Source organism: Cydia splendana, chromosome Z (assembly GCF_910591565.1).
Source record: "Cydia splendana chromosome Z, ilCydSple1.2, whole genome shotgun sequence".
Lineage (NCBI taxonomy): Eukaryota > Metazoa > Arthropoda > Insecta > Lepidoptera > Tortricidae > Cydia > Cydia splendana.
Window position 1 is genome coordinate 28,410,368 of NC_085987.1, and position 15,009 is coordinate 28,425,376.

At 38.4% G+C, this 15,009-nt stretch overlaps 1 protein-coding gene across 1 annotated transcript in view; it reads left to right on the top strand.

Moving 5' to 3' along the window:
- LOC134804909 (triple functional domain protein) overlaps positions 1-15,009 on the top strand; it is a 170,114-nt gene that overhangs the window by 114,180 nt on the left and 40,925 nt on the right. Inside the window, exon 29 of the mRNA XM_063778229.1 lies at positions 2,484-2,556. Coding sequence (XP_063634299.1) covers positions 2,484-2,556 — 73 coding nt within the window. The remainder of the gene's footprint in view (positions 1-2,483; positions 2,557-15,009) is intronic.

Sequence of the window (15,009 nt, forward strand, 5' to 3'; positions counted from 1 at the left end):
ACATTAAAATGGAGTTCTAATTTTGGTGGTCATTTACTATTTTTGGGTTTACAATGATTATTTTGGTGTCATTTTCTTTAATAGGATAGCAAGATGTAAAAATTGGTTATCATTTCACATTAAAATGGGGTTTGAAATTTGGTAATCATTGACTATTTTTGGGTTAATAATGATTAGTTTGGTGTCATTTCCTTTAAAAGGATAGTAAAATGTAATAAAATTGGTAATCATTTCACATTAAAATGGTGTTATAATTTTGGTGATCATTCATGATTTTAGGGTGGTAAAATAGATTTTTTTGGTATTAAATTTTACTAAATCTGGTGATCAGTTAAATAGCAGCCGTTTTAAATACATTGTATAACCTATCCTTTGTTGACTTCGATTGAATACTAAAATGTTTTGTTATTTTTAGCTTTTGTAAAAAATCTATTTAATTAAGTTGTTAACTAAGTTCAACCGGGCGGGCATCAATCAATACCCGGCCGCGTCTGAGGCCGCCGCCGCCCGATAGCCGAGCCGATCTTACGGAACACTGATTTTGGTAAACACTTTACCTCAGCGCTGCCACCATCATCCACTTTATACTTGCACACATGACCAAACCCATTCAAAGTCATTTTAATAATATTATTTATTGCATTGTGTTAGATATTCTGGCCCGGTGATCGTATAGTATACGACTATACGCTGATAATCTACGTATTACAGAAAACTATTATGTTTGCAGACGTTTCCCCTTAATACAAACTTAAATTATTATACGTCTGATATATATTTTTTTATATTTATATAAGCGCACTGACCCATGATTCGACACGTTTTGTTTGACACCACCTGTGACAGGCGACCATCAAGCCGCACAGAGACCCAGATTATTCCATTACGACTGTCAGTCTTTATTATGTCAATTCTTCACATTAAACCGAGCCTAAAAGTGCTCACTTTAACATAGGTACCTACAGTTGAAAGGGAACCGATTATTGATATAGTGTAAAACTAAACATACGGCTCATGTTAATATTTTTAAAGTATTTATTACACCAATATAGAAGTCATTGACAAAACAAAAACTATGCGTTATAGCAGGGCTCTCCAAACCCCGGCCCGCGGGCCAAATCCGGCCCGCGAAGCGTTCCAATCCGGCCCGCCGACAGCGGTCCAATCCGGCCCGCGGGAGCCAGGCTCCAGGTGTTCAGCCCTCACAAGCAGTAACCAGATCCCCCCCCCCCGGCGCCGAAATGCCGTGTGCCGTGGCCCGCGCGAAAATTCTAAGGCGCAATATGGCCCTCAGGTAAAAAAGTTTGGAGACCCCTGCGTTATAGGCATATTTTAATTATAAATAATAAAGTAGGCGGTACTATTGTAGCCCTTCGAGTTGTACACAATGGTTTTAGTGTAGCCACTTGAATATGTTTTTATAGTAACGAAAATAATGTGTTGGAATAAAACGGTGGGCAACACTACTGCCAGCGGGTTGGTCGAGCGTCCCCGCGCTTCTCACGAGCAGGTCTAGTTTACTTCCAGCTCCAGATGTTCCTTTGTACGTGGTGCTTCCGCGCTTTGCTGTTGCTGTCAGGTATCAATTATTTAAAATTAATAACATTCGCGCTTGAAATACAAGGTTTTTTTTATATCTTTCTTTATTATTTTGGCCAGACTAGATGACTTATGGATGCTAGGTGAAACTTTCTATATGGTCAACTATAACAATGGAGTGCTGTCAGTGCTGTAGCCCAAGGATAGTTCCTTATCATTGGTAAAAAATGCCTTCAGTAATCAAATCTTATTGCTCACTTACACGCATCTTTTGCCGTCTTTGGTCTGTACGTAATTAGGTACTTAACAATCCACTGAAATGTGCAGGGTACTGTAGTGTGTAATATAGGCATGTAGCCATAGTTTCCGGTTAGGCACTCAAAGCATTTCGGCAATGTAATTAATTCACATAGGCATGTATGGAATGTGCGTCTGATTAACCATTAGGTACGCTGAACTGTAAATTATTCAGGTGCAATTGCGAGATTCCTAACTAAATTTCATACTTACGAGTAATACTCCTATATCTTGATTTGTTAGGTTAGATTTCTGAGTTATGTTTATTTCTATTTAAATACCCTGGCTTTCTTTGGAATTGAAGAACGTGTATGCATAAAACAACCAATTTATTAAGCTTTCGACGTAATCTTCTTTCATCTCCAAGCAATTCGCTCAATGAATTTCCAGCTTTATTGTTGCTTTTATCGTGCCTTTCCTTTATTCCCATTCTACAGTACGGTTGTCCGTACTCTCTTTAGTGACGAAGAGAACGTCACTTTTACATCCATATCGGGCGAATACGAACTCAAACACTGATAATGCTACAAACATAAATTAAAATTAAGAATCTATATCTGTGATCGTCACAAATTTACTTATATGCAACCGATTATACCTTTGTGTGTTAACATACCTTTCTTAAAATTTATATATTTTGTTCACAGAGGCATCCAACTCGGACCCAGGTGGTAGTGTAACCGCTGCTAGTCCTGGAAAGCAGAGAAGAGGTTTTAGCGGGTGAGACTATCGTCTATTCTCTCCATATTGCATGCGAATGTAAAATTTCATAATACGTCCTCCTCTTAGACTTCTTAGAGAGTACTGTGACTGATAAACTCTCAATGCAAGTGAACAATTTGGGCTGATCTTTGACCACTGCTTATCTTAGGAACCCCAGGTTTCCGACGTGTGTTGTAACAGTATCTAATATGATGCTCTCCTGACCGATTTCGGCCACAGCGACTGTGTGCTCTGGAGTAGGCAATTTTTAACTCGTGTTATTAGAGTGTAGCTGATCCACTCTCTGGTGCGCCCTTAGGTGGCTCACGCTCCGGTGGCTCCTATTTTCTTGCTAAATACTCGAGCGCATGTTGGGCACGTTAGCGCACCACCTATAAGTTGTAGGGAATTGAGGTTGGCGGCCGAGCCTTAAGCTCATCTCTTTTTCTGTTATGTAATTAATATACCATGAGGATTAAGTATAGCGTCGGTAGCGGACAAACCTTGAATTTTAGGTTATGTTAAAACTATTCAATTCCAATATTCGGTAACTATTTAACCTAACTTTAACCCAATGTATACCTATATGCAGTTTAATCACAAAGTTCAAAACTAAGCATTGGTTTTGTAACAGATTTTATATTTCGCTCTTAACTTTTATCACTAATTCACTTCGATCTAATAACGTTTCAAGTGGCATAGATTCCAAAATAAATAAGTTTGTGAGTATTTAGATATTGTCTGTCCGAGTCAAATTTATGCCAGGAGGAGTACAGTTTTTCCTATGTAATACCTATATTAAAACGGTAGAAAACATTAGCTTAACGAAGGTGAGTTTTTTGTGTAATATTATCTGGAGAAGTAATTATCTTATTATGAATTGTGTTGTAGAGTACTAGTTGTTACTGGTCGTCTGTTATCGTTAGTCATCTTTTATCTTTGACATTCGTTATCTAATTCCTTGGATACGATAGTGCGATCAGTCGTTTGGTGGCGTGGAGGTGTTTGCACATGCTCGTCGAGGAATGGACAAAAGATATTGTTGCTCAAGTTGCTGTCGAGACGTTTTCAGGTGCTTATAATGTAGAAGCGTGTGCGGTAATAAACTATACACGTTTATGTTTTTTTATGTACATTAACATATAAGTATATTGTCAATGTAAGTCGGTATTGTCAAGTTGTTACTCTGTTCGTAAGCACACTAAGAATTTCGTGTAGTCATTGCTTTTAGTTGTAAAGCGTCAAAAATAAACATCATACTTTGTTTCACGAAAAGTCTAAGTTTTCTAAACGAAAAGTCCAAGTCTGTTTTAATCTTATTTAAAGCCGCAACACGACTGATTGATTGACACGATTGTTCTCCCAGAAGGAGGTTCGTGGGGTATTTGACTATGGTACGGTCGTATAGAGGGTGGTCTCACGACCTCCAGAAAATTCCGACTTTTGGTCTACCGCTTCCGGTCAGAAAAATGTTCAACGGCCCGGCGTAACGGTGAAACCTAGGTGGGGGGTGCTCGACCAAATGTCATAGAGGGACCCTGGCAGTTTTTGAAGCCACCATTTTTTTTTCAAAATGGCCGACTTTTTTTTTTTAATTTTTTCAAGTTTGTCCTAGCGCGCTGAAATTTTGGTCACGGAATCTCGGGGTCCTCTAGATTCGTATGGGAAAAAAAAATTTCGAAAAAATCCAAGATGGCGGAAAAATGGCCACTTTTATTTTGTATGGCAACTTTTAAACGGTGCGAGATAGGTGGGGGGTGCTCGACCGAATGTCATAGAGGGCCCCGAGACAAAACAAACTGCATTTAAAATTTTTCAAACGGGCCGATTTTTTTTTTTTAATTTTTTCAAGTTGGTCCGAGCGCGCTGAGATTTGGCACGGCGAGAGATAGAGGCCTCTAGATTCATATGAAAAAAAAAAATTTTTGGAAAAAATGCAGGATGGCGGAAATAATGGTCATTTTAATTTTGTATGGCAACTCTTAAACGGTGCGTGATAGGTGGGGGGTGCTCGACCAAATGTCATAGAGGGCCCCGAGAGAAATAAAACTGCATTTAAAAATTTTCAAAATGGCCGATTATTTTTTTTTTTTTTTTTTCAAGTTGGTCCGAGCGTGCTGAGATTTGGCATGCGGCGAGCCTGGGGGCCCAAGATTACCATGTGAAAAAAAAATTTTGGAAAAGTCCAAAACGGCGCGGGCACGGGCAATAGTCAAATTTCCAAGTAGGTTAAGCGAGCCCGAAGGGCGAGCTTCAGGCCGGGAGGCCGAAGGCCGACCCCGCGGAGGGCCGTCAGGCCCGGAGCTTCACCCCGAATGTCCAAGCGTGCCCCACCTCCAGTAATTTTGGGCGAGGCCGAAGGCCGAGCTGCGGGAATGACGAACAAAGCAAAATCCTATACAAAAAGTGTGTTAAGCGAGCCCGAAGGGCGAGCTTCAGGCCGGGAGGCCGAAGGCTGACCCCGGCGGAGGGCCGAAGGCCCGGAGCCGCCACCCCGACTCCCAAAACGCGAGGCCGAAGGCCGAGCTGCGTAAATGCAGTTCCTCCAAGCGGTCTACAAAGTCAACTGTCTTGATAAGCGAAGCCGGCGGGCCGAAGGCCCGACGGCGAAGCGTCGAGGCTCGCGAAGGCCGAAAGCCGAGCTCCGCGTAGGGCCGAAGGCCCGGAGCGTCCCTTACGAGCTCCCAAGCACGCGAGGCCGAAGGCCGAGCTGCGGGAATGAAGTGCTCGCATGCGGATCGTTTCGTCCTAGCAAAAGTACAACTTTATTTCTTTTTCCCTTTGGAAAACAAACTACTACACAATTACAACAGCACAAACAACAGCACCAATAACAACAACACATAAACAACAACACTAACAACAGCACAAACAACAACACGCGCACCGCGGGGCCCTCGGGCCCCGCGCACAGGGCAAATACTAGTCTATATATATATAGCCGAATACATGTTCCTACTTAACTTAGTCGGCCATATACAAACAAAATTGAAGAGAAAATATTGCTTCAAATTTGACAGGTTACGTATATGACGCCAATAAGTTTACGTTTTGTTAATCCAGTTACCACGAAACATACAACGCCACCTACCTCAGTTGTCAAATTCGAGAGCACATTTTTCTTTTCTTCCATCTTTTCTACAATCAATACTCATGGGTTGGAAGCTTTGGCGTATAGAGTTACTTATATAACGTTACATATTTAAGGTGTATTAGATACTTATTGTTGTTAAGTGTCAATTATCGTAATTGTTTGCCGCGCGACCCGAATTGACAACAATGGTGATGCCCACATCATCTGTTTCCCTCCCTCTTTGTGGCGCTTCCCGTAGCTTCCGGTTCTCTGTTCATTGCAATTACCTAGAAACCGGCGTCATACCAAATTCAAACCATTATCTCCTTAAATTCCATTCTTGCTTGTTAACTTGGACCTGCAAATTGTAAATCTTATACCTTTAAACGAGCAATTCTTGTATATTTATTTATATATAATATTTCGGGGATCTCGGAAACGGCTCTAAGATTTCGATGAAATTTGCTATATGGGGGTGTTCGGGGGCGAAAAATGGATCTAGCTAGGTCTTATCTCTGGGAAAACGCGCATTTTGAGTTTTCATATGTTTTCCTAGCAAAGCTCCCAGATATTTAAAATATTAAATATCAAAAAAAAATATTAATTGCAATGAATTAACATGTTTAAAAGTACAGGGTTATACATTCTTCCACAGGTAATTTATTATCATTTTTACTATCATTTATCATAATTTCTCTTCTTTTAGTTTTCATTCATCTGTCATAATTGATTCTCAAAATGGGTGTGTAGTGTTTAAGGTGGATGTCTAGGGATGGGATGCCGATTATCAGCCAAAAGATGGCGTCAGTGTGCACGAATTGTGGATTTTCACCGTTTCTCCCAAAATATAAACAGTTTCATAAGATGTGTTGATATTGGCGAAAACAATAAAAAATATTACGTCCAAATCGAAACATGTTATACTCAACAGTGTCTAATCTAAATAATCAGAGAATAAAACTGCAAAATATTGCAATATCTTGCATTCACGCACACTCACATACCTAAAGTCAGTGTCTAGTGTCAGTAGATTTGTAATGTTACAGTAAAGTAACCTAGAGGGCGCAGTGCAGCGCATGAATATTTTTAGGAAGAACAATTTAGAATTTAAATTCTTATTTGAGACATTGACAAGTAACTTAGAACCAACTGATACGTATTTTCAGACGTTGATTGTCATGTGCTTGTGGCACCCACAACATCTTAGACCGGGAGATAGTGACACATTTTACTGGGTCATTTGTACCAGTATGGCGGTTCGTCAGGGGTCTAAGCATGTAATGAAGGAAAGAAAATGCTATGACCATAGCGCTGGTACCGGCGGCCCAATCGCGTGGGCGTTAGTCGAACGTGTCGGATAAAATACGAGTGTCGAACGATTTGTACCACAAAAATCCTCGTATTATTCGATAGTCCATAAAAAAGAAGTAGGCGGTAGCGTAATGCCATACTTCTCCGGTGTGACTTACAGCCCGCCATACTGAGGCGAACACGTTAATTAAAAAAAAACAATTCAACCATTTGTACCAAGCTAATTTTTGCACAGGTGATCATCGTCGAGCAGCCATTCATGGACATCACCATGCCATACTTTTCGGATGGTTCCAAATGCCCGCCATACCGCCGCAAGGAAGTTAATTTTTTTTTTTTTGCTAAACGATTTGTACCAGTATTGCATTTAAATTTTTGGAGAGTATTTGATAAAATGTGACCGTTATTATAATTGCCATACTTATAGTAGGGGGAAAAAGTGCTGCCATACTTGAAAAACTTATTTAATCGACACGTTTCAAAAATACGACTATACAATACGTAAAATATTTTTTTACAGCATGGCATCATCATATTCTGTTTGATTGGATACAATTATACCTAAAAATAAATTATTCCGGATTATAACTACGGGGCGGACGACTGTGAGACTTAAGCCAAGACTTAAAAAATAAAAAAAAATTTGACGATTTGTACCAGTATGGCATTTGGATTTTTGGAAATTAGATGATGCAATGTGACCATTATTGTATTTGCCATACTTCTAATAGGGGGAAAAAGGGGCACCATACTTGAAAAAGTTGATATTTCGACGGGTTTTCAAAGTACAAGACATAAAATCATTTGTTACAGTATGGCATCTTTGTATCCGGATCGTTTGGGTAAAATTCTACCTAAAAAAAATATCCCATATCTACTGTTACCATGGGGCGGAAGATTGTCACACTCAAGCAAGATATGAATTTAAAAAAATGGAACGAATTGTTACAGTATGGCATTTTAAATTTACGAACGTTGGAAAAAAAACGTTTGGGAAAATTACACCGTACTTATGGTGAAGTGCCAAGGTGGTGCCACCCTCGAAAAAATTATTTTCTACAGGGTTTTTTTAGTGTTGAAAAATTAGCCTATACCGTAACCAGGGGGCTGGAGCTTCCACATTCGCTCTATGTCGACCATTGGCCGCCTTTTTTCGACAGAGGGGAACGCCTGTTAATGACCACTCCGTTGGTTATATTCTCTAAGGACCTGAAGTATTACCAATTCAATACGAACTTTTCTACCTCAAAATAGTTATAATTCAATATTAATTCATGGGACAGCTTTTTAGAAGACTGATTATTTAAAATAAGCATTTAAATATTGTATTTTTAATTACTAGTAATTTATTTACTTATGTGCATTCTTCCGCCGATAAATATATTTACTATTAATAAAACGTTTCATTTTACTGGCAACACAGTGGTAGATTTGATGTAATTTAATGGTGAATGGAGGTTTACAGCACGATGAGCCGAGATCTCTATGATTCGAGAAATCGTTCGAGCGGTGGTAGCCGTACAATATTATTCAACATAATATATAGTTATAAGACAAGATTGCCGCCACCTACGTCTTTGAAATTTTGGATTTATATTCGGTAAAACTTAAACTTTCAGGAAAAATTAGTGCCATACTGGTACAAATCGTCAAAAATACGAATAAAATCTTACAATAAAAAAAAAATATTGTGCACATTTGCCACCTCCTACAGGTATGGCATTATGAGATTTCTATTTATGATCACACAGAAAGTGTTGAAAAAAAAAATTCAAGATGATACAAATAGTTTAGCAATAAAAAAAAAAATTAACTCCCTTGCGGCGGTATGGCGGGCATTTGGAACCATCCGAAAAGTATGGCATGGTGATGTCCATGAATGGCTGCTCGACGATGATCACCTGTGCAAAAATTAGCTTGGTACAAATGGTTGAATTGTTTTTTTTTAATTAACGTGTTCGCCTCAGTATGGCGGGCTGTAAGTCACACCGGAGAAGTATGGCATTACGCTACCGCCTACTTCTTTTTTATGGACTATCGAATAATACGAGGATTTTTGTGGTACAAATCGTTCGACACTCGTATTTTATCCGACACGTTCGACTAACGCCCACGCGATTGGGCCGCCGGTACCAGCGCTATGGTCATAGCATTTTCTTTCCTTCATTACATGCTTAGACCCCTGACGAACCGCCATACTGGTACAAATGACCCAGTAAAATGTGTCACTATCTCCCGGTCTATCTGTTTTGAATAAATTTTAGCTAGAGTATCAATGAATCTGGGTTCAAATCCCGACAGTGCTTAATTTTTTTTTTATTATTTTATAAAAAGTTTTATAGATTATATGTTTTTATTCTTATTATCAATTGAAAATGACGCAAATTATTTTATCTAAAATTACAAAAACGCTTTTAATGTTAGCTTAGTACAGTCGCCATCAGATATATCGGGGCGGATAAGGCGCTCACAAATGTCTGAACACGCCTCTATTGTCAAGGCGTTAGAGTGCGTGTTCAGATATTTGTGAGCACCTCGGACGCTCCGATATATCTGATGGCGACTGTACTAACACTACTAAGTAAGCTGGCGTGTGAGTCACATTTCTGAGGAAGTAATGAGAAACAGAAAAAACAGAATAGTGTTCTTTAAACATAATATAATATTGTGATTATGATGGGATGCGAACTCGTTTATTTGCCTATATATGGTTGCACATATAAGCGCTGGTGGCCTAGCGGTAAGAGCGTGCGACTTTCAATCCGGAGGTCGCGGGTTCAATCCCCGGCTCGTACCAATGAGTTTTTCGGAACTTATGTACGAAATAATAATTTGTATTTCGCTTAGATCCCCACATTACAGGCTAAACCTAGTGTGGGGATCACTGTAGGTACTGCCCCTCTGTAATTTAAGTTGTCAAATAAATATACATATTTAGAATTTTTTGAATTTTAGTTTATGTTGTAGTTAGTTTTAGCTTTATGTAGTTTTTAATTTTAGTTTATATTTTTTTTTGTTTATATTACATATTGTATTTCCTACTAAACTTTTCGTATCATTATCATCTGTTCTTCAATTAAAAAATTTTTTTTTTTTGAAATATCCATTGATATTTGCCAGTCGCATAAGGTAATAAAAAGCAAAAAAAAAAGAAATAAAATAAATAAATAAAAACAAAAATAATTCAGTCTTTGTTCGTGATTTGAACTCGGCAACGCTGTTCAACTTAGACATAGACTTATACTCAATAGCTAGAAGCCACTAGACCATTTGACCATAGTAGATCCGGGCGAAACATGCCTTCTTATTATATTTAAGTAACCCATTACTGTCAAAAATATCAAGTTTGAAATAGAATTTTTCATTGTCGACTTACCGACATCCGAACGTTGCGAGCATGTTGCCTTTTCAAACCATTTGGCAACGTCGCCCGGGGAATAACTAGAATTCTTCTAAAAATGTATGTCCTTTTATATTTTGATATTTATGATTATAAATTTATGACGATTTTCTATGCTGCAAATTGATTAAATTATTGAGAGAAAAATGCTTGCAAAGAAAACAAGAAATATCCGTTTTCATTTCTCATGATTTGAAAGAGGGTCATTGTTATTCTTAAAGTTGTGCAGAAAATGATACGTTTCTGCACTAGAGCATTTTTGGTTCCAATTCCAAGTACGATTTTTTTACGATAAGCAATTGAAATTTGGGTATAAATGGATTTTTCATATAATTTCCATTCTGATATTTGACTCCCCATTCCATAAATAACGATACTTTTGGCTAAATTGTTAATTGAAAGTATCCTACAAAAATACTATAAAAACTATTTATACTTAGTCATGTTTTAAAAAAAAAAAGCACATGCATTTTACTTTCCTTGTATGCGAAGTGTTTAACTCGGGTGAAAGGCATCATTTCTGCCGAGGTGATCATTGATGATTTCGGCAGAAATGATCCCTTGGTTTAATGTACTATTGTTATGCGCAAGCAGAACATATAGAATCTTGTTTATTTACAAGAAGATGACATTTTGCTCCCAATAAATATTTTCGAGTAAAATATAGCTACTTTAGTTTAAAAATCATTGTAAGAATAAATATAGGCTTCCAGAGAACATTTATTTATATTTCTGCCGAAACGAAAACAGAATTCACAAGGCTTTTCGGTGGACGACCGTTACGCGAATGATTGTTTGGACTGACCTTTAATTCTATTAAATGTATAGTTATATAAATGTATTTTAATATATAATATAAGTTATATTACATCTGGGAATGAAATTATATCAGAAAAAGGAGACTTAAATGAGTATACTCATAACATGCTTTGTGCATTAAATTTATCTGCCTCTATTGAGTGAAGATAAAACAAAATACACAGGTAACCTGTGTTCAGGTTTTAGAATGCCATCTCTTACACCTTTGATAAATTAAAAATGATTGCTTGTCAAAGAAGTCGCCATGTTAGAATTACACCTATACTATAAGCATCACTCACACAAACAAGCAATGGGGCAAAATTTTACTAATTTTCAAAGGCTTTTTTCTTAAAAATATTAATCAATGTCTAGTATTTTGGTACTTTGGCGCAGTAAGAAATATATATACTACCCAAACATTACGTATTCAAGTGAAGACACCCTACAGAATAGTAGTGAGTTAACAAGAAAGTTTGTATGAAATTCGAGCAAGTAGAACCACCTTAATATAATTATAGAAAAACTATCATACACTTGACACGATACAATAGGAGAAATAAAATGAAACAAGAAAAACTAAATAAAAACTAAACTAGCATTAAATAAGTATAACTACTTAAAAATTAAACTAATTGTAAATAAATTAGTACCTACCTATAAATAAAATATAAAAAAAAAACCTATAAAGGGCCCAGTCATAAAAGAAATGCCCCGTCAAACAGTTCGGCCTGCGGCATGGACCCCATTACACTGGCGGCGTTACCTCTCTGTACCGCTAGGGCGATACGCTGAGAGAGGTACGCGCCAGCCCTACGGTCCCCTGTGGAATCGACCAGCCGCGCCGACAAAGCTTTCATAAATGCCTTCATGTCGGATGACCAGACCAAGGTCCCAGAGTCTCAACTGCAAGCGCCGCAAACTCATAGTCGTTAACTAAGGTCGAGTATTTGCGGCGCTTGAGAATCTGGGCATGGTCAGCCGCAGCGCCAGCCTGGATGCGGGTCGGCTCGATGTGCGACTGTGCAAGGGTGTCAACGCACGTCACGTCCCACACCAGGGCTCTTCCTAATTTCCACGGCACCAACGTGGCTCCGTCGGGACGCCTGCCGTCGTCTCTAGCCATGTCCACTGGTTCTAAAACTGCAGGCACAGAGAAGGTGGCATGCGCGCGACGGACCAAATCGTTTACAGTGCCGTGGCGATATATGCGGCCGCCGCTTTTTGCGCAAGAGAGGCCAAGCCGGCCCAGCTGGTCCACGCTTTTGCCGCAGGCACATGTGTGGGAAACACATATTCTGGACCCAAGCTTTAAGCCTATTGCTATTCTTAGGCTACTTGGGTCCAGAAACGTGCGTATTGTAGAAGGGAGAGCCCGTAACCAGTGGCCCGACTCGAGGGCCGAAACTGCCAGAATTCGAGCGTGATCAAAGTCGTCCGGGCTGTTTTCTATAAGTGTGGCATGGACTACCTCTAGGCGTGGGGAGTCCCAAGCCCGTTCAATGTGCCTGGCGTCTGGGATGTCCGCACTCGGGCATGACTGACACCATGCTTCTCTGGCCTCTCTGAGGCTCGCTACCTCGTCATCGAGTATCTGTGGAAGGTTTGTGGAGGATGAGAGACAGCGAGCCGTACACGGAAGACAGAAAAGCAGGTAAAGCCGAGCTGGCCGAAGTGCAAATTCCGAGCCCCCCAAACCTAATTGGGAGAACCGCCTGGGTCCATGACGTAGTATCAAACTGTATATTTAAAATTTTGGATAGCGTGGCCTGAAGGGAGGTATCTATGGAAGAAAAAATAGAGGGAAACTTCCAAATTGGGCAGGTGCGTAGCAGATACATGAATCTTGGGGTGAATAGACAGAAACGGATGATGAAGAGAGCTATATGCGGGTTTCATTTGAAAAGTAACTCTGATGTACTGTTAAATAGATTTAGTTTACAGTTGATAACAGGTGCGATAGCTTCGCCAAAGATTGGTCAGCCCAAAAGAGTGAGGGATGATTTTGAGTGAACTGAAATATTTGGTAAAACTTCGTTAAAATTTGTCAAAAAGTCATTTTTTATGTCCGAAGGAAGGTGCCCTATTGATATTCCGAAAAAAAAATACGCCGATTTTTGTTTCGCCGACAACGATTCGCAGACGGGTTGTTTGGCAGAGTAACGATTCGCCGAATCTCGTTACGCATAATAGTCATTTGCGAGAGTAGTCAATAAGCAGAACATTGATACGCATATTTACTATTCGTAGAATTAGCATTTAGTAACTGTCATAATTACCCGAGAAACCATTGGTCGAAACACAATAGGTCGAATGTTCATTTGGCATTAATATTGAATGTTCGTTTTTTTAGCATTAGAAAAACGGTAAACAATCTTGACGTGTCTTTTAAATGAAAAACTCTTTTTAAAAATAAGTCATGGCAAATATGTAACATTCACGAATCTAATACGATCATTTATATTCTTCTGCTTTCATAAGTAATACTTAGTTACTGATTTTTAAAAAGCGTTTTTCAATTAAAAGACATGTCAACGTCGGTTACCTTCTTTCTAATGCTAAAAAAAATTATAAAATAAGGTGAGATTTCAATTATTGATGAAGTGCACCCGATGATGATGATTGTTGATGAATTGATGATAATGATGATGATTTTTTTTAAGTAGTATGTTTAGCGATTATTCCAGCACCCATGGTCCGATTTGAGTTATTCTTTTTTTGTTTGAAAAAAGTTACCTGCGAGGTATTCCCATAATAATTTTAGTTCTGATCTGATGTTGTAATCCATGAGGAATTGACGGAACCCGTCAATTTTTAAAGGCATGTGTATTATGATTTCGGTATTTTCTAAAGTAACTCAAGCATTTCCTCCTGAAATCCACCAATTTCATGAAGTGCAACTGTAGCCTTACCACGAGTTTGACACTACATATTCGCTAACTTCTTCGTAACTTTATATACATAAGTAATTATACTTAACGCATTTACTTAAAAAATGATAATATTTTATTTCATTCTTTTGTTTCGAAAATAACGACTTATATGTAAAATGTGAAACGTTATTCGACTAAACATTGCTTAAACGAAACGATTACTCTGCCAAATGGAAATCGTCCAATAATAGTTCTGCGAATTTACACAGAAGCAAACTGAACGGTATGTGAACCAAGAGTCTACGTAACGTTAGTTGACCAGAAGTTACATTGACAAATAAATGACTCTGCGAAACGATGTTCGGCGAATCGTTGTCGGCGAATCGATGATCTGCTAAAAGTTTATCGGAGAATCATTAGGTACCCAGGAAGTTGCCCTATTGATATTCCGAAAAAAAATACGCCGATTTTTGTTTCGCCGACAACGATTCGCAGACGGGTTGTTTGGCAGAGTAACGATTCGCCGAATCTCGTTACGCATAATAGTCATTTGCGAGAGTAGTCAATAAGCAGAACATTGATACGCATATTTACTATTCGTAGAATTAGCATTTAGTAACTGTCATAATTACCCGAGAAACCATTGGTCGAAACACAATAGGTCGAATGTTCATTTGGCATTAATATTGAATGTTCGTTTTTTTAGCATTAGAAAAACGGTAAACAATCTTGACGTGTCTTTTAAATGAAAAACTCTTTTTAAAAATAAGTCATGGCAAATATGTAACATTCACGAATCTAATACGATCATTTATATTCTTCTGCTTTCATAAGTAATACTTAGTTACTGATTTTTAAAAAGCGTTTTTCAATTAAAAGACATGTCAACGTCGGTTACCTTCTTTCTAATGCTAAAAAAAATTATAAAATAAGGTGAGATTTCAATTATTGATGAAGTGCACCCGATGATGATGATTGTTGATGAATTGATGATAATGATGATGATTTTTTTTAAG